Genomic DNA, 25950 nt, shown 5'->3' with positions numbered 1-25950 from the left:
CACAGGGCCAAGGCAGGCACCTGCGTCAAAGTTGGGTGCTCAGGAACAAGCGGTAAGCTGTACCCTTCTAGCACAGTCAGTATAGTCAGCTCAGTCCACTGTAACGAGCTACTATTGTTCTTGCATTCCATTCTCGTGGAGATGCGTATCAGTCCTCGGCAGGCGCCCCACCTCAGCCAGGCCAGGGGCTCTCCCCAGTCTCTCCGGGGGTCTTGGTCTTCAACCATCGGAGACAGTTGTGGGGCATAACACATCCTCGGACAGACTCTGACACACCCCCAGCAGCACGAGGGAGAGAACAGGAAGAACAAAAGTGGGAAGACCTGGTGGTCAAGTCAAAGAAAGTTTAGTAAGTGAAGAGGGGAAAAAGCCCTGCCTGCTGCAAGAGCAGTCAGTCACATCTCGCAGGCAGTCCAGTGTGCAGCCGGTCTCCAAGCAACAGCTGTATGGGAAGACACTCCCACAGGCAAACACTTCTTGCTCAACCCATTTCTATTGCTGAGCATTGCATCAGATAGCATGAAATAGCCCTTTGCATAGTTTGGGTGGGCTGTTCTGGCCATCTTCCTGCCAGACTTCCTGCCCTCTCCCATCCTGCTGGCTGCAGGAAGAGCAGAGTAAGAGGAAGGAAAAACCTTGATACAGTGCAAACACTGTTCACAATAGCCAAAACATCAGAAAAAGTCTTTATTTTAACCAAGATGGATGACTGTAAAAAGTGTGAACAGTCTTGGTAGCACAAACTGTCCAGTTTTACCAAATCAGTTATTTGAAGATAGATAAATAGATTTTATGTTAGTAAAGAATGGAATTTTGTCTTCTGTTGAATTAGAGCAGTTAAATTACACACATTTAAACTTTTGTCCATCGGTGCTCTTTTGTTACTATGTGGGACAGCCATGATAAGGGATGTGGTAAGGAAGGTTTATAGCATAATCTTACCCTAAAAGCAGAATGTGGTGCTGCAGTAGTAGAATATATGTCAATACTCGGTAATCTTGTAGCTTTCCCTGTGTGCTATTTGTTTTACTTTTTTTATTCCACCAATTTTACATCTTCATTATAGAGAAAGAAGATTTTACTTCAGTTATTTAGCAGGGTGCCCAAGAAGCCAAACACCCTAGGATATCAACAGAACAGTTTAAGATACTGTCTGTTAAAAAAATGAGTGGGATGCAGTTATTTTACTATCTTTTATTGTTTGTCTCCCAAAAGGGAAGTGAGACAGCTTTCCTGACAGCTTTCATTAGTCAGATGTGTTTTGTAATTAGAGTTGAGATAGGTGGCTATGGTTCTAATCTATCTCCAATTCCTGTGCAGGTGCAGTCACACGATACACGCAGCTGCTCTGTTGCTGTGTTTTAACAGAGATGGACCCAAATGCGGAAAAGAAGTTAGAAATCAAATCCAACTAAAGTTTCCAGCCATTACAAGAAGCAGGAGGGAGGATAAAGCAATTATACAAATAAAAGAGAAGAGATGGAATTGGAAGACACAGATAAACTGTTTTTGGTGGTCTTTTAGAAATGCTGAAAATGTTCTTACTTGCTGATGGATTCCAACATGGATCATGCCCTTATGTCATCCTCCAAAACTGTGGCATGTTTTCAGGGCATGTTTTCATTGGATAATGATTATCCACTCATTACCCACTCACACAAGCTGTGTGTCAATACTGTTTCTTCAGAATCGGTACAAAAATGATAAGAGCAAATGGATCAAATTAGATTTCTGCAGAACCAGGTGGTGAAGTAATGCATTATTAAGTTAGACTAAAACCCACTTTGACTCCAAAGACTGTCTTTTTCAGCTTAATTCTGTATGTTTGCATGAAATGATTTGCTGTAGTATCTCAATTCTTATCCCAGAAGAAAACTGGTCAAAACAAACAACTTCATTTGTTTTACTGCCCCAATGATAAATTAAGTTCTGCTCCATGATTTATAGACTGAACCAACCTTTCTCCGTTAAAGATTTTATTCTGTATCTACATGGAAATGTATCTGACTGTGCCAGGGACTTAATCATCAAAGCACCTTGGCACTAAAGATTTGATTAACAGTTGTTGATTTTTTTCTTGTTAACTTGTTAGTACTTTGTAAATTTCTGTTAGGTTTTATGAAACTTCCAAAATTAAAATTAAAATTTCTGTTCACTAGAAAGTGACCATCTAAAACCCTCCAGAAACCACTTTATTTATTTTTCTTTTCCTTCTATAGCAGCATTTCTGTGGTAAATACTAGATCTTGACAGCTAAGTAGCAGGGAGAAAAACTACAAATAAAAACAGAAGTAAAAGGTACGACTACAGCACAGACATGTTAATTCATAGTCTGTGTAATTCCAAAGCTGTAAGCCTAAAATGAGGAAAGTTTTAACACTGAATTTTGGTGCAGCAAAAGGCAACAAGAAACCAGCCTGTCTGTCTGGCAAAGTGAGATGTGCTTCAAAAACATACCTGAGATTTATACCTTAGTTCAGAATGTCTATCTCAGTTGACCCGAGTTTGAGTCACATGAAAGGTTTTGTGCATTTAAGTTGAACTGTATCTTGTAATGAGAAGATTATGGCTGAAGCAATACACACTTCAAAGAGGGCATCATAGTTGCATCAGTGACTTGAATAATAGTGGGGATAGTTGGATTTTTGCACTGCCATGTTAACTTTTCTCTGAAGCAAACAAAAATACCTTGCCATTACCAGTAAAAACTGATTGGCCTAAGTACTGCTCCAGCCTCCAGTTTATGAATGACACTGACCAGCTAAGAGCTATTCCTATTAGCTATTTTTTACAGACTCAAGTAGGAGAGTGCTGAAATACTTTGTGTGTCCAAACAAATACAATGGAATTGTTTTAAAGATGTACAAATGCAACTTAAAATGGTGACCTGGGTTAAGCTGTACCAACTTCTGTGATCTTTAAATGAGTGAAAAAAACTTGGTAAAAAAATTTTATTTACAATTTAAACGCACATTGTTCTACTTCAGCAGTAAAACTACTGGGGAGAGGAATGGACAGGTCAAGGCATTTCATCTGCTCCTACACTTGTGAAGAAAGTCACTTAAGAACAAATGAAGTATAAAGCAGTAGGATAAGGTGCCTTTTTACAGGACTTCCACTTGCCATCAGGGCAGACACATTGATCTTGTGAAACCTGACACATTCGTCAGGATCAGAAGGGCTGCTGCCAACAGTATTTCCATATCTGTAGACTTGCTACAGGTACAAACTCTTGGGCATGCAGCTTTGGGAAAGCAAAAATAAATAAAAGGTCCCTTCAAAACTTCAACACATGCAATGGGCAGAAAATTCTGTTTTAAAAGATAGAGCATCTTGTGCTTGGAAAAAGATTTGTGTTGTCAAGTGGCCATAGTCACACCCATCTGTTTAAAATCCACCAGCTGAAGTTGGCTGCTTGGATAGTACATTCTCCTAGTGCAGCAGATCTTCACCTTCAGCATGCGTTTCATCTGCAAAGCCAGGCTGTTAGTCAGAACCCAAATCTTCAAGCTCATCGTAGCCAAATTCCTGCAAAACCTCCTTTCGATATTTGTCCCATGTTCTTCTCCTGTGACATTGGTCCTCATCACTGGAGCTCTCTTCAGAGTCTGTAGAGAAAGCATCAACACTTCTACATTATCCCTTCTTTCACTTAAAAAATAAAGTTAATCGGACTAGTTTAAACTTCATGAGAAACTAATGAAGTCTAAATAACTTCTGTATGAGCTGAGGTCTGAATGTGCGTGAAGTACTCTGGGGTAGGGACCTCAGAAGGCAGAGGCAGTATTTCACATGGACCCAAGTCATGGATTCCTTCTCTAAGCAAGCAAACCTCTGCAATTGCAGCAGCCTCAATTTGTCTTCTTCATTTTGTCTTTTCTAGTTCCAATAATGATAATCCTTCTCTATGCAGATTTCATCAGTGCAAGAGCAGAAAGCTACCCCAGCAGTGCTCAATTAAATTCCTTTTTTAAGGATAGCATGTAAAGAAGAGGGGATGTATATATGCACAGTAGAAAAGCAAACAGGATTTATGACAGGTGTACCTTTTTCTCCATCTTCCTCAGGTAAGAATTCATCTTCTTCAGGATAATCATTACGCCAGTTATTTTCATCATTTTCATCATCTTCATCTTCATATGCTTCCTCTGGACCAGGATCATCATTTACCTGCATGCCAACACAAAACATAATGCTCAGTGTCTGTATTTATAGTGAATATTAAGTGGGTTTTCATCCACCTGTGGAATACTGTACAGATCAGAAAGAGCCAGGAATTATTTACTGATGGCAGGCAGAAGGAATTCTGCAGTGACACAGGGCACACTGCAGAAGAATCTGAGTTGTCACTGCATTCACCATAACACTTCAAATCTGCTTTAAGTGAAAAATCAGTGAAGTCACACATGTACATGTTCCACTCTCCAGCATTTCAATGCTAATGTCTAACTTAATCCTACTCACTTCAGCAGTAGTGTAATAGATCAAGGAAGAGAGAAGGTAGTTTCAGGCTCCCAATATACAAGTCTGTTGATCACAGGAACTATACAACACAAGACTAAACACCTTACATTAAACTTTCTAACTCCACAATCACTGAAGAACAATTTATTACGAAAAAATACCTCATATGAAGATTAAAGTCAAGTCCTCAAATACCACACAAGTTGTGTGTGTCCCCCAGCCTTGCTCTTCTTTTCATTCAGTCATATTTACAATTTTAATGGCTGCCTCCTAATCACAAGCAAGACGTAAATTACTCAAGTTTACATTCGTGTACCAAAACTTAATTGGCAGTTTGAAACCAGACAGATTCTTTTTATTACATGAGCACTCTCCCTTCCATTTTGTCATAGGATGTCCTTGGATCAACAGTAACCTGTAGGAGTATGGGACTGGCAGTTACAAAAGGCCTAAGAGAAGTCACTGAGCATACATGTACTGTCTATCTTAAAGGACCTTTCTTGGCATGGCAGCTTTTAATAGTAAGGCTTTAAATATCTTTCATTTGTGATCTTTCTAGTTGAGAAAGATCATTTTTTCCACACCCTTACCCATTCATATTCTTCCCTATAGGGCTGTACAGAGAGGATATTTTCAATCCAATCAGGAGCTGATGCTTCCTTATAGTAGATGTCATAAACATACTCATCTTCTTTGTCACCGTGTTCTTTTTTACAGTCTTCGGAAACATTTAAACGCTCCCGGATCATCTCTACTGCATTGCAGAGAATTGCATCTGGATCAGTCTTCTGCTGAGAACAAATAAAAAACTGCTTATTTCCACTAAAGTCATCAAAGTCTTACTTACAACCAACAGTCTTCAGATGAAAAGAGAACTTATACATCAGATCAGGGCAAAAAAAAAATAGGGTGGTACAAAGCCTTCCTTAAGCAGCAGCTCTGCACACTGTTTCAACGTTAGCGCACTTAGGATCCTCAAGAAACATTCCAACTTGCAATCTAGTTAAAGCTCCTATTAAATAGTGGAATACTTAAGAGTGCAAGTGAACTCCCACAGCAGTGTGCCCACATGTACCACTTAACAGCAATACCAAAGTACTTCAAGCACACTCAGTTCATAGCTGACCTGTGGGTTTGCAGTGGTTCCACTGGAATCTCCTGCCATCTCCTCTTCTTGTACAATATCAAACAGCTGGAATTTCCCACAGCAGTCTGAACTCTCATGGACAGCCCCACTCTCCTCTGGTGAAGCATCCTGCTGTGCCTCAGACCCCGAGCTGTCCCCACGGGGCACAGCCTCGCCGTGCAGTGTCAGTGCAGCTGTGTCAGTGCCGAGGGGCCGGTGGCTGGAGATCACTCGGTACCGGCTCTCCTTCCTGTCGGCCTGCTTGGCAGAACGGAGCTGCTGAAGGATCCGCTGGCTGCTGCCCAGAGAGGGCCGCAGGCTCTGAGCTGCCTTGTCCCGTGTGATGGCATCTTTGACGTACTTCTGAACTGGTTCGTCCTGGGAAAAAGGAAGAAAAAGGAGGAGGGATACAAGGATAACATCAACACAGCCAGTCATACTCCTTCCTAGAAGGGATGAAGAACTGCAGTACCAATAATCCTAACAACATTCAAGGAACTTCTACTATTACTTTAAGCAACATAACAATCCTAATACTCTCTTGTTACGAGGGGAGGAAAGCACAAGATACAGAAGAGAAGTTCTAAGACTGTTTCAATTTGATTTTTAAACAACTTTGTGGTACAGAACAGCTCTCCAAACAAAACCACATGCTTTTGGAAGACTGCAACGGGCCTAATTTAGGCCATAATATCCTTTACAGCGTCCTTAAGGAGACCATTTCCCAAGACAGACCTGTCTTACTCGATATAAAAGGCGGGATGGCAGACGGTAATTGTTATCCTTGTAGGGCTGAGCTCCAGCATCTCACACAGCAGAAATTCAAGCTTCACTTAAGAGACTGTTCTGCGGTTTCCAAGCGAAGAACAGTCTCTAAGTGTAGAAAAGCGAGTGCTGAGCCCAGCTCATCGCGGAGGCCACTGTGCTGCGGCCCGTAGCGCTGTCACAGCGCAGGAGGAGCCGCCGTGCCGGGCCCTCGGTCCCCGGGACGGGCCGGCGCTGCTCGGGGCCACTCTCCAGACCGCCGCATCCACAGGGGAGCCCGAGAGCCCCGCCAGGAGCGGCCAGAGAGAGAGCCGCTGCTTTCCAACCCCCTCCAGGAGCCCCGGCCGGCCCGCTCCACCCCGGCCGGCCCGCCCCAGTACCTTGGAGGACACAGTGGCCGCAAGCTTGAAGAGGTCGGTCCCCACGGGCTCGGCGCGGCGCCGCTTGCAGGCGAGGAGCAGCGCCTCGGCCGGCTCGGGGCCGCCGCGCTTCCGCCGCACGCGCAGCACGGCCGCGCCCGCCATGGCGCCCGCGGGAGGGGCCGAGCGGCCGCACAGCGCCAGCGCCGCCCCCGATAACGGGGAGTGTCCGCCCGGCTCGGGGAGTGTCCGCCCGGCTCGGGGAGTGTCCGCCCGGCTCGGGGAGTGTCCGCTCTGCTTGAGGAGTGCCCGCTCTGCTTGAGGAGTGTCCGCCCGGCTCGGGGAGTGCCCGCTCTGCTTGAGGAGTGCCCGCCCGGCTCGGGGAAGGCCCGCCCTGCTCCGGGAAGGCCGGCCCGGCTCGGGGAAGGCACACGCGGTGTCCGGGGTAGGCGTGCGCGGTGTCCGGGGTGGGCACACGCGGCTTGCGGAGCTGCCGGCCTGGGGCTCTGAGGAGGGACGAGCCCGCGGCCTCTCGGGCCCTCCGCGCTGGTTCCGGGCCGGGGATGGCGGGGAACGTTCCGGCCGGGCCCCGTCGCTGCTCGGTCCTGAGGCGGGGGAGGCCCGGGCCTGTGGCGGTCCCGGCCGGGGTTTGCGGGTCCCCCCTCGGGCAGAGGCGCCGCCACCAGCCCGACGTGCTCCCTCACGGGATGTTCTTCCATGAGGATTTATTTACTGCTGTCTCCGTTTCTTTTCCGCGCTGAGGTCTCAGGGGTTACACCTAGATGATCTTCAGGGTCCCCTTTCAGTGTAGGACTAGGTGACAGATTTTAGCTTAAAACGTCCTTATGAAAAAAGCATAAAGCGGTCACCAGTGGTTCTGGCCAAGGCAGGTGTAGTGGGGGAAATGTACAAGAACTAAAGTGATACTTGTGTTTACTAAGACTCTTATGGTTGGTTTGTTTGGTTTTTTTTTCACAGCCCATATTTGGTGCATTATATTGAAGTGAAAGCAAAGCTGCACACAATACATAAATAATAGAATACGAATTGAGATTGATGATGAAGACCTTTTGTGGAAGAGCCAATCCAACCACTGGTTCGATGGAGTGGATAGAAGAGGGTGAGGACTATGACTACCACCAGGAGATTGCAAGGTATGCTTGGGAAAGTATCTTGTTCTGTTAAAGGACCCTGAAAAATGAGCAAATCCAGCCTTTTTTAAATGGCAGTTTGGGGGTCTGTCTTTGTAGACATTCCAAGAGCATGAGGTGAACAGACCGGAGAATAGTCTAAATGTCAGTAAATGTGCCCAGTGATGTACAGGGCAGAGCTGTCAATGTAGAATTTTGTAAACCATTCTCCAAGTAATTTCCTTCTAAATTTTGTAAAATATTTTCTGTGAGGCTGATCCTGACAGTGGCTGAATTGGGACAAAATGCATTGACTAAATTTCTTTTAAATGCCAGTGCAACATATAACTGCCAGTTGTCTGTTCCTGTTCTAACTTTTTAAGAGCTTAGTGTAATAGCCAGAGAAGGTGGGAAGATATGTTTTGGGCTATTTTTGGGTAGTGCAACCCTTGAAGAAATGGGAAGCAAAGAAGTTTAAGTCTTGGTAAAAAATAAGTCATTAGTAGTTCTGTCTTTCATTGTTCTGTATGACTCTACATCTGTCTCAGGTGCTACTTCACAGCTGTTTGTCCATAGGTCTGTACTTGGGTCCATTGCTCTGCAGAGGATTTCTGCCAGTAGTTCTTGAGTTGATTTATATGCTGATGACCAGATCACTGAAATGACATTATTCCTTAGATTTGAGAAACACTTTAGGTCTTCAAAGATTGTGTCAGTTGTTTGTGCATTTATGGGCCACAGAGAGCAGTTGCTTTGCAGAATGGAGTATTTTAACTGGAATATCTTTTATTGCAGGTCACGCTATGCAGATATGCTTCACGATAAGGACAGAGTAAGTGCAGAAGCAAAACCCTTTTGAATGGTGGGAAAAGAGCCATTGCATTTCTCTTGAACAGCTGTCACTGTGTGATTGTCTGGGTTTCTCTGAAAGATTAAATGATCACATTTTTGTACTCTCTAAGGTACCAGACTTGCTCTTAGATCAGCAGATTCCTTCTTACATCTGACTTTAGTGTTCTGTTGTTTACTGCAGAGCATTTTTATATTCAGTAGCCAGTTTTGCTGTTCTATGTTTGACATTTTTGACATAGGACTCATTAGGTAGAAATTTCAAAGGCTGTAAAAGTGAAACTGGGCTTCTTAGTTTTTATAGGAATGTAAGTAAAGTCTATTCTTCTGTGGTATTTCTACCATATGTAGAGATATGATGAAGTCTGGAGTGAATAGTTCAAATGTTCATTTTCCTCTAGCCATTAAGTCAGCTTTCCATCAATAACATTTTGAAAGATTTTTGTGGTGCTTTCACAATGAGTCTTGAATTCATATTGAATTAAAACATGTCAGTGGGATCAAGCATTTCATAAACTGTAGAGGCAGCAGGCTGTGTCTGAGTGATTAAAACAACTGCTGGAATTATACGTGTCAAAGTTGTTGACTTGAATTGTTCAGAAAGGGATCCAGCAGACCTTCCAAATGTATAATGTTCCAAGGTTGTGTATTCCTTTGAAAGACTTGATAAATAATTTGGAATGTCTTCCAGTAGGTTGTTATAAAGGAAATGTAAGCATATATATCAATCTGTATCTTGCAGCTGACAGCATTTGTGTTTTTCCTGTTGTTGATGCTGATGTGCTTATAGCTCCATTTAATGGCTTGTAACCAAACCCAGGATTTACACTGGTTAATTCTCATGTGTGAACTTTTGTCAGTAGATGAAGAGAAGAATCTAACCCAAGATACTTCAGCTCTTGTACTGCCATAGGAGAATATGACTATTAGAGTGGTCCTGTGGGGTAAAATCATTCAGAAAACCTATAGTACCTCCCATGGATCTGATTATTATTTGCTCAGGAGAATATATCACATTTGGAAATCATACATATGTTATGAATAGCTGATTGACCGATGGTAATATGAACATTGTGATAACTATTGATGTACTTTACATGGACTGATCCTGCCAGATACAGCTGTTGTTGCTGAAGATGGCTTTGGTGTGGCTGTTTGACACAAAGAGTGTCTGTAGGCCTTTTTCTGATCATAAACTCACAATCAAAGAATGCAAGATTTCTGCAAAAAAATTAAAACCATAAATGGATAAAAGGTTTCTTATTTTTTTTTTTCTTTTCCACAGAATGTGAAATACTACCAAGGTATTCGTGCTGCAGTGAGCAGAGTAAAAGAGAGAGGGGAGAAAGCAATTGTGCTGGACATCGGGACTGGCACAGGACTCCTGTCCATGATGGCAGCTTCAGCTGGGGCAGATTTCTGCTATGCCATTGAGGTGAGCATTTCTTAGGGGTTACACATATTCAGCACATTCTTTGTGATGCTCTTATTTTCAGGCTATGTGCTATCTCTGTTGCTTTTGGTCTGAATGAAACAGAAATTCTCTTCACAATTACACTGTTAATACAAGCTGGGTTTTGGCATACTTTAGTGACTATTTCAGTGCTGGTTGTTTTGGTTTCATTGACAGAGTGACTTGATGACATGTAAATTTTCGGGGGGCTTTTGTTGATGTATGTATGTATATCTTTATTTTTACAAAGAAGTGAGTTTGTTTAACATAAATGCTACAATATTACTATGTATTCTTGTGTTTCAAAAGTTAAATTGGAGTAGCTTTTGGAGGCAGCTGATTAACAGTGGAGCTCAGTTTTTCAAGTGAGGCTCATTGCCTTGTTTCATGGTAGTGAACTTCAAACATAGGAAAAGATACAGAAGATGTTAATTTTTTTTTAGAACTAAATATCTTGCATTTTGTGTTGTTGCCCTTCCATGTTTGAAAGCTGACTTGAGGGGTGGCATTTTGTTATACTCTGGCTGTTCACAGGTATTCAAGCCCATGGCTAATGCTGCTGTGAAGATAGTGGAGAAAAATGGTTTTTCAGACAAGATCAAAGTAATCAACAAGCATTCCACTGAAGTCACAGTTGGCCCAGGTGAGAAAAATAGGCTAGGCTTAGAAAAATTGGCAAGTACCTGAAAACCACAAAGGAACGTGTCTTACTCTTATTTCTTATACATTTTTTTTTTATTAAAACAAATGCTTTGAGAACACTGAGGGAGCTGGGGGTGGTTCAGCTTGGAGAAGAGGAGGCTCAGGGGAGACCTTACCTCTACAACTGCCTGAAAGGAGGTTGTGCCAGGGAGGGTTTAGATTGGAGATCAGGAATTTTTTGTTTTTTTCACAGAAAGGGTTATAAAGCATTGAAAAGACTGCCTAGAGGGAGGATGAAGTGACTATCCCTGGAAGTGTTCAAAAACCTGTGGGTATGGCACTTGAGGACATGGTTTAATGGTGAACATGGTGATGGTGGTGGGTTAGTGGTTGGACTTGATCTTCAGGGTCCTCTCTAACCTTAAGGATTCTGTGATACTTTGCATTCTGGAAAGCAACACTGGAAATCTCCTTTTAAGGAAAGTGTTCTGGTAACATCTCAATAGCCATTTGTATTTCAAATGGAAAATAGTCTCCAGTCTTCAGCAAACTCTCTGACAGGAATAAGTTTTTTAATTACTGGTGTATTCAGGACAGCATCTTCTTGAAAGACTTACATGAAGATTTAACATTGCAGTATTGATTTGTGTCTTTTAGATGGAGATATGCAGTGTCGGGCAAACATCCTGGTAACAGAATTATTTGATACAGAGCTGATTGGAGAAGGAGCTTTGCCAAGCTATGAGCATGCACACAAATTTCTTGTACAGGTAAGGAAACAGGAAGTGTGTCACATCTATCAGTAGAGAAATTCGTCTGCCTTTTTTTGAAGTAGGATAGAGATTATACAGAACTTAGGCTTCTGTATCCCTTGGTAAATACACCATCAACTCTGCTAGTTTCTTACTCAGTCAATAATTTACTAGATTAATTCCTAGAATAAAGCTATTTGAGTTCATATTGTAAATCACAGGCTCTGCAATTACACCTAGTTGCTTTGTGTTGAAACCAATAACTTGCTGATTAACAAATGTCTTTCAGAAAGGCATCTAGTTCTGATTTGAAGCTCTCCTTAATAACAAATTTGTCCCAAGATATTTTAAAAAATTCCTGTAAATTTGATGAGCTTCACTTCCCAGGCATTGGTTCATTTTTGGTTGTTTCTTTTTTCCTGTTGTGCTCCAACTACTCTATATGCATTTTGCATGTGAAAATATTTTAAATGCTGTATTTAAATAATATCCCTTTTTTTTTTTTACTTATAATCTATGGGTATTACTTTAGGGCTTTCTCTTTTACATCTTCTAATATTTTCCCTTCATTAAAATGTGGATGGCAGAACTTGACTTAGGTTTTCAGGTTTGCATTCACCAGTTTAAAAGACACCATACGAAGACAATAGCAGTCAATAATTTTGTACTGCTCTCCATATAGAAGTCTGAATTGAAACTAGTCTTTTTTCTGTAAAAGCATTGATTTTGGGCTTCACGTTGGCTCTTAGTTCATAGTGGGATTTTTATGACAACTTCAGGACAACTGTATGTTTTCCACTCTTTAAACATGGATACAAATTGTCCTTGCCTAAATATTTGAGCCATTATTTTTCTTGTTTTCTCATTGCAATCAGCAACTCTCTTTTATTGTTGATAGCTTGGTAGTTTTCTGCCTTGAGAAGCTCAGGCTAGATCTCTTATTTCAGAACAAGAATGGAAATGCAAGTTTCACTGAGGCTAGTAAACTGATAATGTTGCATGGTTAATGAGGTAATGTGGCCTTGCTGAACCACACTGAACAGGATAGATGCATGTATTGTATTTCACAGAGAGACAAATGGCTCTGATGTTAAAAAGTCTCTAAAATGACTTGTATTTTAGATTTCAAAGCTCCCAGTCCAACTTTTCTTTAAATGGGTTTGCATTTCAATTGATTTAATTCTCCCTCATGTTAATAAGTCAGACTTGTTGAATGTGTTTACCCTTTGTTTTGAACACTCAGGAAGGATGTGAGGCAGTGCCTCACAGGGCAACAGTGTATGCCCAGTTAGTGGAATCCAGAAGAATGTGGTCCTGGAAGAAACTGTTTCCTGTTCATGTTGAAGCAGAGGATGGTGAAAAAATTCTTGTTCCACCTTCAGAAATGGAGAACTGTCCAGGTGTTCCTTCTGTTTGTGACATCCAGCTGAACCAGATGCCTTCAAGTGACTTCAGTACCCTTAGTGATGTGGTGACAATGTTCAGGTAAGGGAGACCTTGTTTTGTTCAAAAGAAAGTTATCCCGTTATGCCTTTCATATAAGCTCTATATTCAGCTTCTGAAGAATTCTTTTTACAATTGTCTTTCTATTATTTCTTTTTTTGTAATTTTCATTCTTCCCTGCAGTGTGGATTTCAGTAAGCCAGTACAGAGTGCTTCTACCTACTACAGAGTGCAGCTGGAGCCTGTGAAGTCTGGCAAGGCACAAATTGTACTTTCCTGGTGGGATATTGACATGGACCCCTCTGGGATGATAAATTGCACAATGGCTCCCTACTGGGTAAAACCCTCTTCTGCTTTGCAGGTAAAAAACTGAGCCTTCAGATCCCATTGTCAGATGACTGAGCAACTCTTTGGAGTACTGGGGGGTTTAAGCAGCTCTGCCTTAACTTGCTTAGGAACTTTGCTATATTTAATGCATTGGAAGGTGCTAAATAAGCAAACTGTAGAAATTTCAGATGTGGTATATGCCCATTTTAGGTTTTCCTTAATGTTAAATGTTAAGAGTTATCTTTTATGTAAAGGTTAAAGACTGAAGCTGTCTTCCAGATATTGTTATTTCTTTTATGTGTAAGAAATAAAGATTTCCATATCTTTTTCCTTAACTAGTCTCTATCCCTGGTTAAAATATTACTCTGTGGTTTGCTTCCATGTAGTTCTATTAAATTTCCAAATAAGTGTTATGTTTATGGTAGTATATTTATACTCTGATAAGAAAAAAGAGGCTAGTGTAGGAAAGTTCTGGATTGATATGAATAATGGTAGAAATACTATCACTACTGAGTCAGATTCCTGTGTTTTTGTGTGAATGTATTTAGCAGCAGGATGGACTTAGTCAAAAGGAAGTTACAAAATGATTGTCTACACTTAAGATGTTTGAGAATAAAATTTGAAATTATCAAATTGGAGGTGTTCAGTCAGCCTAGAATGACTGATCAGCAGAGGGTATTTGCAATGCAAAAACCACCTTTTTGAAACACTGTGAAATAGTAGTGCTGTGGTCAGAGTGACATAATAAGTGACATAATTCTAGGTGCATGAGGCTGTCAGCAGTTCAGTACAGGTTTCCAACACAAGTGAACTGTGGAGGTGAAACTGCATTAATAAATGCAGAACAATTTTGGGTTATTTTTAATTTGGTTGAAATAGAAGCTTGGCCAGTGAGCAAGCCAATAGTCTCAGGCTTATTCTGTTGCAAGAAATCAATCTTATTCAATGTGTGATACTGGTCTTTATTCAGCCTTGCTAATTTGAACAAGATTCTTTAAATGAATCGTGCATTTTCAAAGTTGTGCCCATTCTTCCTAATTGATTTCCTGCTATTTGTTCACTTTCCATTTGCTATTTATGAATGAGTTTCTAAGGTTTTGTGTGTCAACCCTTTTCAGTGGAGAGATCACTGGATGCAGTGTGTTTATTTTCTTCCACGTGAAGAGCCAGTTGTGCAGGGTGAGAAGCTGTACCTGACTGCCTGTCGTGACGAGTACTCGGTGTGGTACAACCTGCAGAGAGCCAGGTAACAATCAGTGTGTGAGACAGGCTGCTGTCTTACTCCAAGCTGGAGTATTTGCTGCTCTTAGAGCATCTCCTGTTGTAGAAGAGCAAGATAAGAACCTAAAGAGTAGAAAAATATTAAAGGCTGCTTCATGGGCAGTGCACAGGTGGAAAATACACATTATGCATAAAAACTCAGTTGGAGTGCAAGCTCCTGCCACGTACCTGGGTGCATTCTCTGACAAAGAAGCATAAAACACTCCTGGTTGATTCCTGGAAATCCTAAAATACAGCACAGCTGAAGTGACATATGGGTTAAGAAGTGAAATAATTGCCATTCTGTTTCCATTTTCAAATTACCTTGTCAGCACTGTCTTTTTGAGATTACTGCCTTTTGCTCAGATTAAAAAGAGCTTAATCATGTTGGTTGTAGTGACAATAGCAGCCAGCATTTTTAAAACCAGTGCTAGCTTTAAGATGTCTGATTTTGCTGTGCCTTTTTTACTTAGGAATCAAAAATTCAAACAAGTAACTGTATGCTGAAAGGCCTAAGCCTAAAGTACCCAACCATCATAGTGGGAAAGTAGGGGATGGCTCTTGGTTTTGACCTTTAAAGAAGGTGAAAATTCTTTTTGACCTCTCTTCATTGGGAAATGTGGGTTACAGAAATGTCTCTGGAAACCAGGAACTTCAAAAAATTGACAGCAGAGTTTGTATTCATTACTGTGCATATCAGCCAAAATGCATAAATGTGCCTGTTTGCAAAAGCGTGTTACTGATGCTGTAGTTGATAGTACATTGAAATTTTTTACAGAGAAGGGGAGAATAAAGCAGATGAAGAGGAGCATGAGGCAGATGCTCGTGTGGAGAGTCCTGTCTGTAGGTGTCGTGCTCATCTGCTTTGGAACAGGCCCCGCCTTGGGGAGCTCAATGATCAGAACAGAACACGCCAATACATCAAGTCCTTGAAGAAAGTGAGTGCTCACTGCCTGCAGGTTTTATTGGCTTCTCTGATGGATGCACATACTGGTTTATTTGCAGGAATTATTTATGGAATATGGAATTTGCAGTAATTATTGTTTGTCCTTTGCAAAGGACTTTGCTCACAAGGTGTATTTTTCTCCCATCAGATGGGAGTTATACTTTTGTCTTGCAAACTTTGGTATTAAATTTTTAAATGCTAAGCAGCCATTTTTGCATAGAATTTGTAGCAGCTCTGTGTGTTTGTTAGACATAGTATTGGAAGTTGAATAAAGACGTCCAATACATTTTTGAGCAAACTTTTTCAGACCTAAGCCAAGGGCATTACATGAGAATTTTTTTACTGTTATTTGATATGAAAGTGTATAAAGTGTGGAAAATGTTTTCCTCTGGAGTAAGAATTACAATGACTATTTGTTTTCTCTAGGTTCTGAAAACAGATAGTGTTTGCCTTTGTATCAGTGATGGCAGTCTGCTGCCTGTGCTGGCTCACTATCTTGGAGCAAAGCAGGTAGAGTACTTTGTCCTGTTTTTCAGATCTTTGTATTTTAGCTTGGCATTTTTCTCTCATGTAGTTAATTTCTAGCTCATTATTAAACTATTTGCAGTGCCTCTTCAGGGACAAGTGAGGACTAGGCTCACATTAAGTTGAAGGGGAGGTTAAATTCATCTCTGGTCAAGCTGAAGTCTAGGAAGATAATAATTACCAGATTTGACATTTACCAGTGTGGAGTTTTGAGGGAAAGTGCTGTTCCTCATTCCCCACTGCTTCCTGTTTGCCATCTTGTATCTTGTTTTTTTTGAAAACACTCTTTCTATGGACCTAAATATCTGGCAAGATATTTTTCTTTTATGTTTGCCATTCCCTAATTACATTTGTTACCTAGTCTTGAGAGGAAGATCTGTAAGGGCCAAGTAGGAAGCAGTAAGAGTACTGGATCTGTGTAACTGAGGGCTGCCTGGCTGTCTCACATACATAAATGCCCTACTTGACAGGGGGTTCTTTAAACTAAAATCTGTTAGAGTTGAACTGAATATCTGGGAATGTGTAATGTAATATAATCTTGAGGAATGTAGCATATTGCCTAAAAATTCATCCATTTTGGATAAAAACTATTTTTTTTTCTTACTGCAGAAGGCTTCTGAGCACTTTCCAGCTGGTACAGTCAGGTCATGTTAAGCAGTATTTACAGTTTGGCACACTGATAATATGCTTGCATTTGTTCACAAGTAAATATATGCTTAGAACAAATGTTAATATGCTGTGTGCAACTTAAAAATGGAAAAGAAATATTTGCCTTCTGTTGAGTTGGGTTTTTTTCTTGTATAGCTATGAAAACAGAAGTATTTAGCCTGTAGTTTTGGGGGGTGTTTTGTTCTTAAAAAAGTTCATTATAGCGGGCTCTGTAATAGATGCATGGTTCTTATGAACTGTGCTGAGTAGGGCATCAAAATGTTCTTTCATTCTTCAGTTACATATTCTTTTAATTAAAAACTATAAAGGTAGTTTGACTAACTGTGTATTTTCATTAGGTGTTTACATTAGAAAACTCTGGTGTGTCCTGTTCTGTCATGGAAAAAGTGAGTATTCCATTTTCTGTTCAAGCTGGATCTCTCCTTGCAGATGCCTCTTGGCTCGTCTGCTTGAGCTGCTGCTCTGCTGCTGCCATTGCCTTGGTGATAAAAGCCAGGCTGTTTGTTTCCGAGGATTAGTGAGAGCATCCCAACATCTGCGCCAGTCTTACCTGGCTTCCAGCTGGGACAGGTTGGGAATGCCTGCTCTGCTGTTTGCCCTGGGGAAGGCACAGAAGGCTCTGCCAGTGGAGGGGAGGCTGTTCAGGAGGGGCAGCTGGTGCCTAAGAAGTGACTGGAAGCAGCTTCCTGGAGTGATCACTGGGCTGTGGATCTTGTAGTTGACACTGTGTGTTTGAAAGAGATCTGGCTCAGTCTGTGGCTCAGAAGTGCAAAACCAGGAATGTTGGGCAAATGAGGACTCAAACCTGGTCTCAAAGAAAAGCCAAATATGCAGTGTTTTCATGGGTGAAGAGATTCTTACCTTTCTTGATTATCCTTCTCATATGTTTCAAAGTACAAATGAGGGAAGGTGAGACAACTTTTGTGTTGTCTACCTTCTCATATAGATAATTTAAAGAACACTGAGGGCCCATGCTTTAGTTCCCTAGGTGTGACACATTGGCTCTAGGTGCATGCAGCCTTCAAGAATAGACTTGTATCATCCTCATGAGTTATGGCAGGCAGTTTTATTAAAATTTCTTTGGTCTGCTGGGTTTTTTTTCTATTTTATTTTCAATAAAATTATTAATTTGGTCTCAACTGTGGCTTTTGATAAAGGCAGTGTATTACTTTTTGATTTTAGTTTTTTAAAGCAAATCATCTTGAAGATAAAATTAAAATAATAGAAGCACGTCCTGAGTTGCTGAAGCCTTCTCATTTGGAAGAAAAAAAGGTATGTTGCAGTTATCCATTATACTGAATTTCAGGGGTTGGTAAGGAGCAGAAGGTAAAAATGTATTGTAACCACAATGAATTCTGTTATTTCCCAATTAATATAAAATGTAATGAGTAAATGGTTCACAACATGTGCCACTAAAACTAAAGGAGACTAAAGACTGTGGGAAGGTTGTTGCTTTGTTTTTGAAGAGTGTGACTTTCCCTGCTGCATAATTGCCCCAGTAGTTAAGGCAGTTTAACTGGTTCTACAAGGCTGTAGCTCTTTCACAGGCCACTCAAGAAGATTGCAATCTATTTAGAAGTAATAACATACTTCAGAACTTCAGAATTCTCTAATTCATTACAAAACCTTGCAAACTCAAACTGCAGTATTTTCTCACGAACTTTGCTGTGGGAAAATTCAATATAAAATGTGGTAACTAAACCCACAGAACCATGTCCAGTATGTTGTACGTGCAGTGTACAGTAATTAAATCCCTAGGGAGCAGTAGAAGTTTTTATCTAGATGATTTCACTTAATATATTGCACTGGCAGCTATTGGAAAACCTAAACAGCCTGTGTTATGAGTTATTGTTCTTTATTATAATGCTTTTTATCTCTTCCCTTCTTTGCCAAGATCTCTGTCCTTGTGGGGGAGCCGTTTTTCACCACAAGTTTGTTGCCGTGGCATAACCTGTATTTCTGGTATGCCAGGACAGCTGTGAGTGCTCACCTTGCCAGCAATGTCACAGTCCTACCTCAGTCTGCTGCTTTGCATATGATGATTGTGGAGTTCCAGGTGAGATTGGTCAGATATTTACACAAATCCACTCGAAACTGAATACTCTACAACTTTATTGCATCTTAATACTGTCCAGTATGTTCTTTACTTACCACCTGAGGGAAGAATATATGATACCTTGAAGGGTGAATTTTGCTTTTTCAACCATCTCTTGTGAGCAAATCAGCTCAAGTAATTTTGCAATTTAAAATGAAAGGCCTGCACGTTTTAAGATATTGATTTAGATTAGATATTGGTGAAGCATGTGGCAGTTGTAGTTATTTATAAAATTAGATATTTTATCACATATATAATATATAAATATATGTATAAATTAGATACTCTGCAACATATCATGTTTTGAAATGTGGCTTTATAAGGCTGTAGGCAAGATTCCTAATTGCATGTGGATTTATTTTTTAACTGCCTGAAGCTGTGCACGCTTCTGAATATGAGCACATCATAAAAATACTTTGAAAAGTTGTATTTCAGGTGTTGTACAAAGTTATAAATGTAGTTTTTTCATTTATTGAGGACTTTGTAACAAAAGATTGTGAAGTGCTTACCTACCATGAAAATGGAAATTAAGTACTTTCATCATTAATATGCAAAGCCCAATGGCATAAGTGAGGGAACTCTGTAGTCTGGCATTGTGTAAATAAATGTACATACTTTTAATAAAAATGCCTATAATCTACTTAATTTTCACATAAACACAGCCTTCAGTTTATCTGTTAAAAATGCCAGGTCTTTTTTGGAGTTTTTTCTCCCTTCTGGTTCACCAGCTGTGTAGTTTTTTGTCTGAGCCTTCTCTCCTTTAACAGTTTCTTCATTCAGATGCTCTTTAACCTTGTTCTCTTATTTCTGCCTTTGATTTGTGCATGTGAAAATGGGTTTGTTCTTTTCCCCTTCTGGGGCTAATCAACTGTGGTGCACATTTTTTCAGTTTTCTGCCAAAATGTACAGAGTTTAAGTATATACTGAGTAAATAATGTAAATCAGAATCCTCTAATAGGGAGCAGATATTTAAAGTAATCAGCAGTAATCAGACTGAAATATGCAGTACATTTTAATTCCATGCACTCTTATCTAGAGGTTTTAATTCCCTAGAACTCAAAGCATTTTTTTAAGGAAGTAAGCATTATTCTCTTCATGTTCTGGATGAGGAAACTAAAGCATGCAGAGTGATGACTGAAGATTATTCAGCAATCAGCAGAATGCAGAGTAACATTCATGTCACCTAAGCCTCAGTTTTACACTTTCATATACAGGGTTTGTTCAGAGATGATGGCACATAAAATTTTTGGTAGAACATTTAACTTATATTTTGTTCCAGTAGGCTACCCGAAAGCTATTGTTTTAATTTTACATTATCTTCTTTCAGTGGTGAACCTAGACTAAAAGACTGGAATCTGTGGGATTTTAAAAATAACCTCTGCATTTAGCAGTTCTTGGTTAGCCAGAGGGAACAGACACAAAGTGTTGCAAGGTCTTCTGCAGAGTATGTTCTGTAGGCTATTCTGTCCTCTCAGAATGGATTTGTCATCATGGTTAAGCAATTAACAAAACCTTGATCCAGGGGAAAAAAAATGATGGAATTACTTCAGTTATAAACTTGTTTCATCCATAATTGCATTTAGGGAGCAGGTGCTACCTGTCTGTTTTGATATTTCTGGGTGTACCATTCAGAGACTCTTGAAAGTCACTCTAGTTCATGCTGTAGTCAGGCAGAAATTATAACAGTATTTGTTTAAATGTACAGCAGTCCTGCCAGCTTGTAAAGCAGGAACATTGGAGATTAAGTGTGACAATGAACAGGTAATAAAATGTATATATCCACAGCTAATGAGTGTTTGTGTTCTAGTAGGAGACCATTAATAAAGTCTGAGAAAAGGCAAATGTTGAACTGAGTCAGTCTGTCCAGTGGGTTTATAAAGTCAATGAGAGGCATGGAATGAAGTGGTTAAAATGATCTCACTCCACTTTATGGGGTTAAAGGGAACTGTGGTTCTCTGGTAGGCTGTGAGATGTTAGATACTACTGGGAGCACTTACCTGTGCTGGATAGGGAAAGTGGAGGGGCTGTGAGGTTTAGATCTTGGCAAATCCATACCTGCTCTAAAGTAAACTATACACAGAAATTGTAAAAAATGTTCTTTAGAGGAGTTGAAAACAGTAATTTAAGAATTAACCAACTTAAAAAAACCTTTTCCTAGAATTGTCTTCTGATTCTTGCAGTAGTTGTAATGATTTAGCAATATATACATAGTATCTGGCTTGCTATTGAATGTCTAAGCTACAGCTAAAATTATTTCAAGATTTCCTGGTTCCTTTAATAAAGCCAAACAAAATCCTGTTGTTTTTTGTAGGACTTATGGAGAATCCGGAGTCCATGTGGCATCTGTGAAGGTTTTGATGTCCAAACTATGGATGATATGATTAAAGTAAGAAAAGTAGTTTCAGCACAAGTCTTAGCAAAACACAAATTCAGTTTGGTTTAATAACGCATTTAGTGACTGTTGAAAAGCTTGTGTATTAGGCAGAGCACTGTTGTTTGGGATTCATTTGTAAAGTTTCTAGAGCTCTGCTCTAGATTAATTTTGGAGGAGTACAGACAATTATAGAGTAGAATTTACCTCGAGGGAGAAGAAAATTTCAATGCGTTGTATTTTGAAAGTGCTCATTTCTGTTTCAGGGCTGAGAGCCCCAGTCACAGCATTTGGTTTCACACATGGAGGATGTTTTCTCCCTTGTGCCTAAGGAGTGCAGCCATGCCCTCTTACAGCTTTATTGCTTAAATACTCTGGGTTTGCATTTCTGTTGTTTTCAATTAATTTTATTCCTTCCTTTCTTCAGGATTCTCTGAATTTTAGGGAATCCAAGGAAGCAGAACCTCACCCCCTGTGGGAATATCCCTGCAAGTCACTCTCAGACCCATGTGAAGTTTTGACATTTGACTTCACAAAGACTGTACCACAGCACTGTCTGAGCACAGAGGGCTCTGTAAAGCTCCTAAGGTCAGTTTTCTCACTGCAATAAATATTCTTGTCATCATCCATTTTTTTACCTCCTCCTATTCAGACTCTTTAGAGAAGTTATTTTAGAGCTCCTCTAAGTGTATTACACTTAACTGGTGCAAGTGTACTTGATACTTTTTAATAATGTGACCTAAGATTGTGGAAGTTGCTCTGATACAAGCTTCCTGTGGGTATTCACAGTAGGCTGTAATGATAATACAATAATGTTAGATATTTTTAGATTATATAATATGCCTCTGTTTTAAAAAACCAACATTTTACTAGTTCTCACCATGATTTGAAATTTAAATAGATTAATTTATAGTTTAGAGAAAATAAAACAGAACATTACCTGGATGTTTTTAATGTTTTTGTTTGTTGCATACTGCCTCAGCTCATACTGCAGAAAAAGCTTCTACTTAGCTTATCAATAATTAATAAATTATTATGTTTAATAGCTTTAAAATTATTGTGTTAATAGCCTTTAATGTATATGCTATTCTTCCTTCTAACTGTAATCCTGGCAGTCTGGATATTTTGCCATATCTTCTGAGATACTTTTCACTATAACTGTGGATTGAACTGTTCAAACTTGAAATGCTGTTAAGAATTACAAAATGAGAAAGTTTTGGGTTTTAACTATCTAGAGCTTACATAGCTCAAACACTGCTGTGTTTCTCATTAAACAAAATTCAAGCTTTCATAGACTCCAGAGCCATCTGTGTGGGGTCTCTGTGCCTTTGCAGCAGTTGTGTTTGCAGGCAGAGCAGTGGAATGACCTCTGCTTCTTGTGGAGCAGGCACTTGAAGTGACACGGGGTGTGTGGTAAATATTTCCTATAATTTCAGAGTCAATGGGAACTGAGGTCTCTAAAGGAAGTTCTCAGCGTATGCTGTGTAATTCATGCCATGTTATTCTGTGCTGGCTAAGTGGCTGTGCTGCTGAGCAGATGTAGTTATGACATGTTCTCTTCCTTGCCTTTTTTAGATTTCATATCTGCAAATGCTTTAAAGTTTCTGCCCCCAATTACCAACTCAGTCAGCTGTTCAGCTTTCTTTCAAGGAAGTTGCTCATGCTTTTGCAGCTCTCACTTAAACACTAGTGCAGTGTTTAAGCTGCCAGGATTGTGTAAAGTAACAAGTTTTATCCTGCATCTCTCCCCAGGAAAGGAAAGAGCCATGGAGCAGTTCTGTGGATGGAATATCATCTTACTGCTGATATCTCTGTTAGTACAGGACTGATGCAGCTGTCAAATGAAAAGGTATATCTTCAATCTCATTTATTATGTCAAAGTCTGTAGGATTGCTGCAGTGGGTCTCTGCTGGCCATGCTTGGGTTGTGTAGTACCCCTTCTAACACTGTTTGAATACTGTGTCATCAGAATTACTAAAAGTATCTCTTCATGTTTTTGTGGGGAGCAAGGGATGTACCTTAAAATGGGAGAGTCTGATTTGCATCCAAATGCTCTCTAGTTTGGAATCAAATTCAGAATTTAAATGGGATGCTAGGTCAAAGCAGAGTTTTTTCATACAAGTAACCTCATCTCAGTTTAACAAAAGCAAAAATTTGGAGGGGAGGGAGTAGGTATTTTTAGTATTCCATCTCAATATCCTTTGACCAAATCCATTTTTAACTCAGTGACTTCAGTGTGTGATGTAGCAGATGGTATTTCAAGTTATGTGTTCCATAGTGGAGTGGATGGCAGTGTAAGTGATAACTGTTGATCATTGTGTGCTCAGCTGGGAACAAAACCTCTTACTGCATTGTTACTGTAAAATAATAATGTTGTAGAATTTGACTGCTTTCACTTTTAACTCTCTCCTGTAGGGAAACTGTGAATGGAATCCCCACTGCAAGCAAGCTGTTTATTTCTTCAGCTCTGTTATTGAATCAGAAATTCAGTCAGACCCTACTGCTGTCACATATGCTATAAATTTTGACACAAAGACAGGAGAGATTGCCATGGATTTTAAGCTATTATAAAATACTTTCCTCACGCTCATGTTCCTAAATTATAATAAACATACAGCATTTTTATTTTGTACAACAGAGGGTTTCTTTCATTCTGTTCAGAGAGCAAACTGTTCTTTACCATACTTCTAACCTTTTTGGGTTTGTTTTCAAAATACAGTTAGTGAGGTAAAGAGGAACCATTTCTTAGGGACAGGTATTCTTGTCAGGGTTTATATACACATACACACATGGTTTTCATCATCTCTTTCAGGATTTTACATAGTGTTAAGGAGGTACAAAACAGTTGACTTGGCAATAGCAGCTGTTTATTGCATGGCACGTCACTGGATGAGGACGCCAGGCCTTACACTGACATTACAGAAAAGTGAGTTAAACACATTTATTTCTAGACTGTGCTCTTCCACTATAAAATGGGAAATAATCTGCAGACTGCACAAAAGGAAATCCCAACTCAAGCCACATATGTATATTAGCACACTTAATAGGGAGAAAGAAATAGCTTAGCTATTCTCAGTCTTGTCTAAGTTGTGGCTGGCTCTATGCTGAAATGGCCAGTGAATTAAAGTGTGGTGCACTGATGTTCTGCTGCAGCTCATGTTCTGAGATGCTGCATTTCTGAAGAGTCCTTTGCCAAAAAGTGACCAAAATCTGGAAAACTGTGACTGGAAATTAGAAAACGCACGTCTTCAAATTATTTGGAATTGACAAACTGATGGTAGTCTGACCAGAAACAAAAGGAAAATAGTCATAGGAAAAAAGCAACTCTTTATGAGATATGTAATACTCAATATATGGTTAAAAATGTGGCCTTAAACTCATTGCATCAGAGGTGCAAATAATACCTGTCTGTTTGGCTGAGTTGTCAGGTGCTCTGCAGTACCACATGTCCACGACTGAGGTTTTCTTAGTTGCTCTCAGATCACATTGGCTGCAGTGGCATTGTGTGAAATGAGTTCTGCTTTAGATGAACAATCAATTTGGTGTATCTGTTTTGTATGTGTGACCTATTAAGGTTTTGATAGAAAATCAATGTCCTGCCAGTCCCAAATTATGTCAGCTATCCACAGGGATAACAGTTACCAAAGCTACTCCTGTTTCCTCTGGGCAGCAGCTTTAGCAAAGGGAAAGGATTATAATAGAGAAGCCACGAGGCAGCAGAAGCCTCCCCTACTCTGCTTTCCGGCTCACCATGGTACATCATTCTTGTGAGTAAAAATTTTTTTTTATTATTATTTTTTTTTTCTAATGGTATGATCATGTTTATAGACCCACAAGCCATCTGAAATATTCCTGAATTTTTAGATCCATTTTCCTGATGAACAGAAACCCTGCAGCTACTGCTGAGGTCTGTGAATTTCACTTTTCAAAACTGCACTTATAAGATGCTTAACTTTAGTTGTCATCTCTTACAGAGTTTTCTGGAATATATAGGTTGCTGTTCATAAAACAATTCTTTTTCTAGCCTAGCCCACAGAAAGTATGGTAGCAAATCTGTTTGTTACTTGTTGTACACAGTGCAGTTGTAAAGGGAACAGTAGCATGGCCAGGTGTTTAAAATAGTAGAGGCTTGGCCCTTTATAAAAAAAAAAAAAAGGCACAGGCACAGTTGTGCAAGGCTGAAAAAGGCTGGTGTTGTACAGCTGCTCCTCTCCTGGCTCTGTCCTGTAACTCCTGTGTCTGGCCTGACACTGAAGGCATGAGCTGCTGTTCTTTCTGCAGTAGAAACAGCTTCTGCAAGGGCATTTAACTGCACACGTTATTCTGGATCCAGCAAATGATTACAGTGTTCCATCAAGAACACAAAACTGGTTAGCAATATATTATAATTTATATGTTTGATAAGATAGGAAAGAACCACAACCAAACTCACAGTATTTTATTGTGTAGTAATAACTTTCTCAAAGGTAACTGTGTATGGATGTGCCTTAATTGTACTTCCTAAGAAAAAATAAAACAGAAATTTGTTAAAACGCCAAAGGGAGGAAATCCACACTGATGGGAATTTGTATTTTATCAGTGTTATATATGTTGAAGTTACGGATATTGAGGATGGTGACTGAGGGTCATCCTTATTAAACCCATTTTGTGTTTGAGACATGGGATTGTAGAGATTCTCAGGGATGGGTGTAGTGAAGGAGAAGGGCAGAAGCTGGATGCAGTAGCAGCCATCTGCAGAACTGTGTTCTCAGGGCTGAGCTGTGTGCTGTGTGCA

The 25950-nt window shown here is 40.0% G+C and overlaps 3 protein-coding genes across 7 annotated transcripts in view; 2 read left to right on the top strand and 1 right to left on the bottom strand.

Moving 5' to 3' along the window:
* The window catches only part of SLC7A6 (solute carrier family 7 member 6), a 30209-nt gene extending 27392 nt beyond the window's left edge, over positions 1-2817 (top strand). The window contains exon 10 of the mRNA XM_083869994.1: positions 1321-2817. Within this exon, the coding sequence (XP_083726120.1) occupies positions 1321-1415 (95 nt within the window). The 3' untranslated portion in view covers positions 1416-2817. The remainder of the gene's footprint in view (positions 1-1320) is intronic.
* Positions 2818-2937: 120 nt separating this feature from the next.
* On the bottom strand, positions 2938-6879 carry SLC7A6OS (solute carrier family 7 member 6 opposite strand; the record flags this gene model as incomplete). Its single annotated transcript, XM_083869995.1, has 5 exons — positions 2938-3608; positions 4047-4170; positions 5055-5252; positions 5591-5968; positions 6736-6879. 5 exons carry the CDS (start codon positions 6877-6879, stop codon positions 3487-3489), a joined length of 966 nt encoding a protein of 321 aa, XP_083726121.1. The 3' UTR covers positions 2938-3486.
* Positions 6880-7024: 145 nt separating this feature from the next.
* Positions 7025-25624, top strand: PRMT7 (protein arginine methyltransferase 7). Of its 5 annotated transcripts, none has more exons than XM_083869867.1 (19): positions 7025-7101; positions 7142-7159; positions 7693-7868; positions 8640-8676; positions 9979-10128; positions 10681-10789; positions 11446-11558; positions 12784-13025; positions 13167-13344; positions 14429-14556; positions 15349-15508; positions 15943-16026; positions 17049-17096; positions 17893-17982; positions 18605-18766; positions 21117-21191; positions 21604-21764; positions 22929-23025; positions 23592-23947. In XM_083869867.1, the coding sequence occupies exons 3-19, from the start codon at positions 7771-7773 to the stop codon at positions 23745-23747; spliced, it is 2088 nt and encodes a 695-aa protein (XP_083725993.1). In that variant the 5' UTR covers positions 7025-7101; positions 7142-7159; positions 7693-7770; the 3' UTR covers positions 23748-23947. The 5 variants fall into 5 exon arrangements, 4 of the variants coding, with proteins under 4 accessions (XP_083725993.1, XP_083725992.1, XP_083725994.1 ...); XM_083869866.1 differs by having other exon boundaries at positions 7028-7041; positions 7102-7159; XR_014590934.1 differs by lacking the exon at positions 23592-23947 and adding exons at positions 23989-24102; positions 24847-25618 and having other exon boundaries at positions 7054-7159.
* Positions 25625-25950: the final 326 nt, after the last annotated feature.

Source organism: Zosterops lateralis (assembly GCF_965231275.1).
Source record: "Zosterops lateralis genome assembly, chromosome: 12".
NCBI classification, from domain to species: Eukaryota; Metazoa; Chordata; class Aves; order Passeriformes; family Zosteropidae; genus Zosterops; species Zosterops lateralis.
This window is presented reverse-complemented; position numbering and strand designations above follow the sequence as displayed.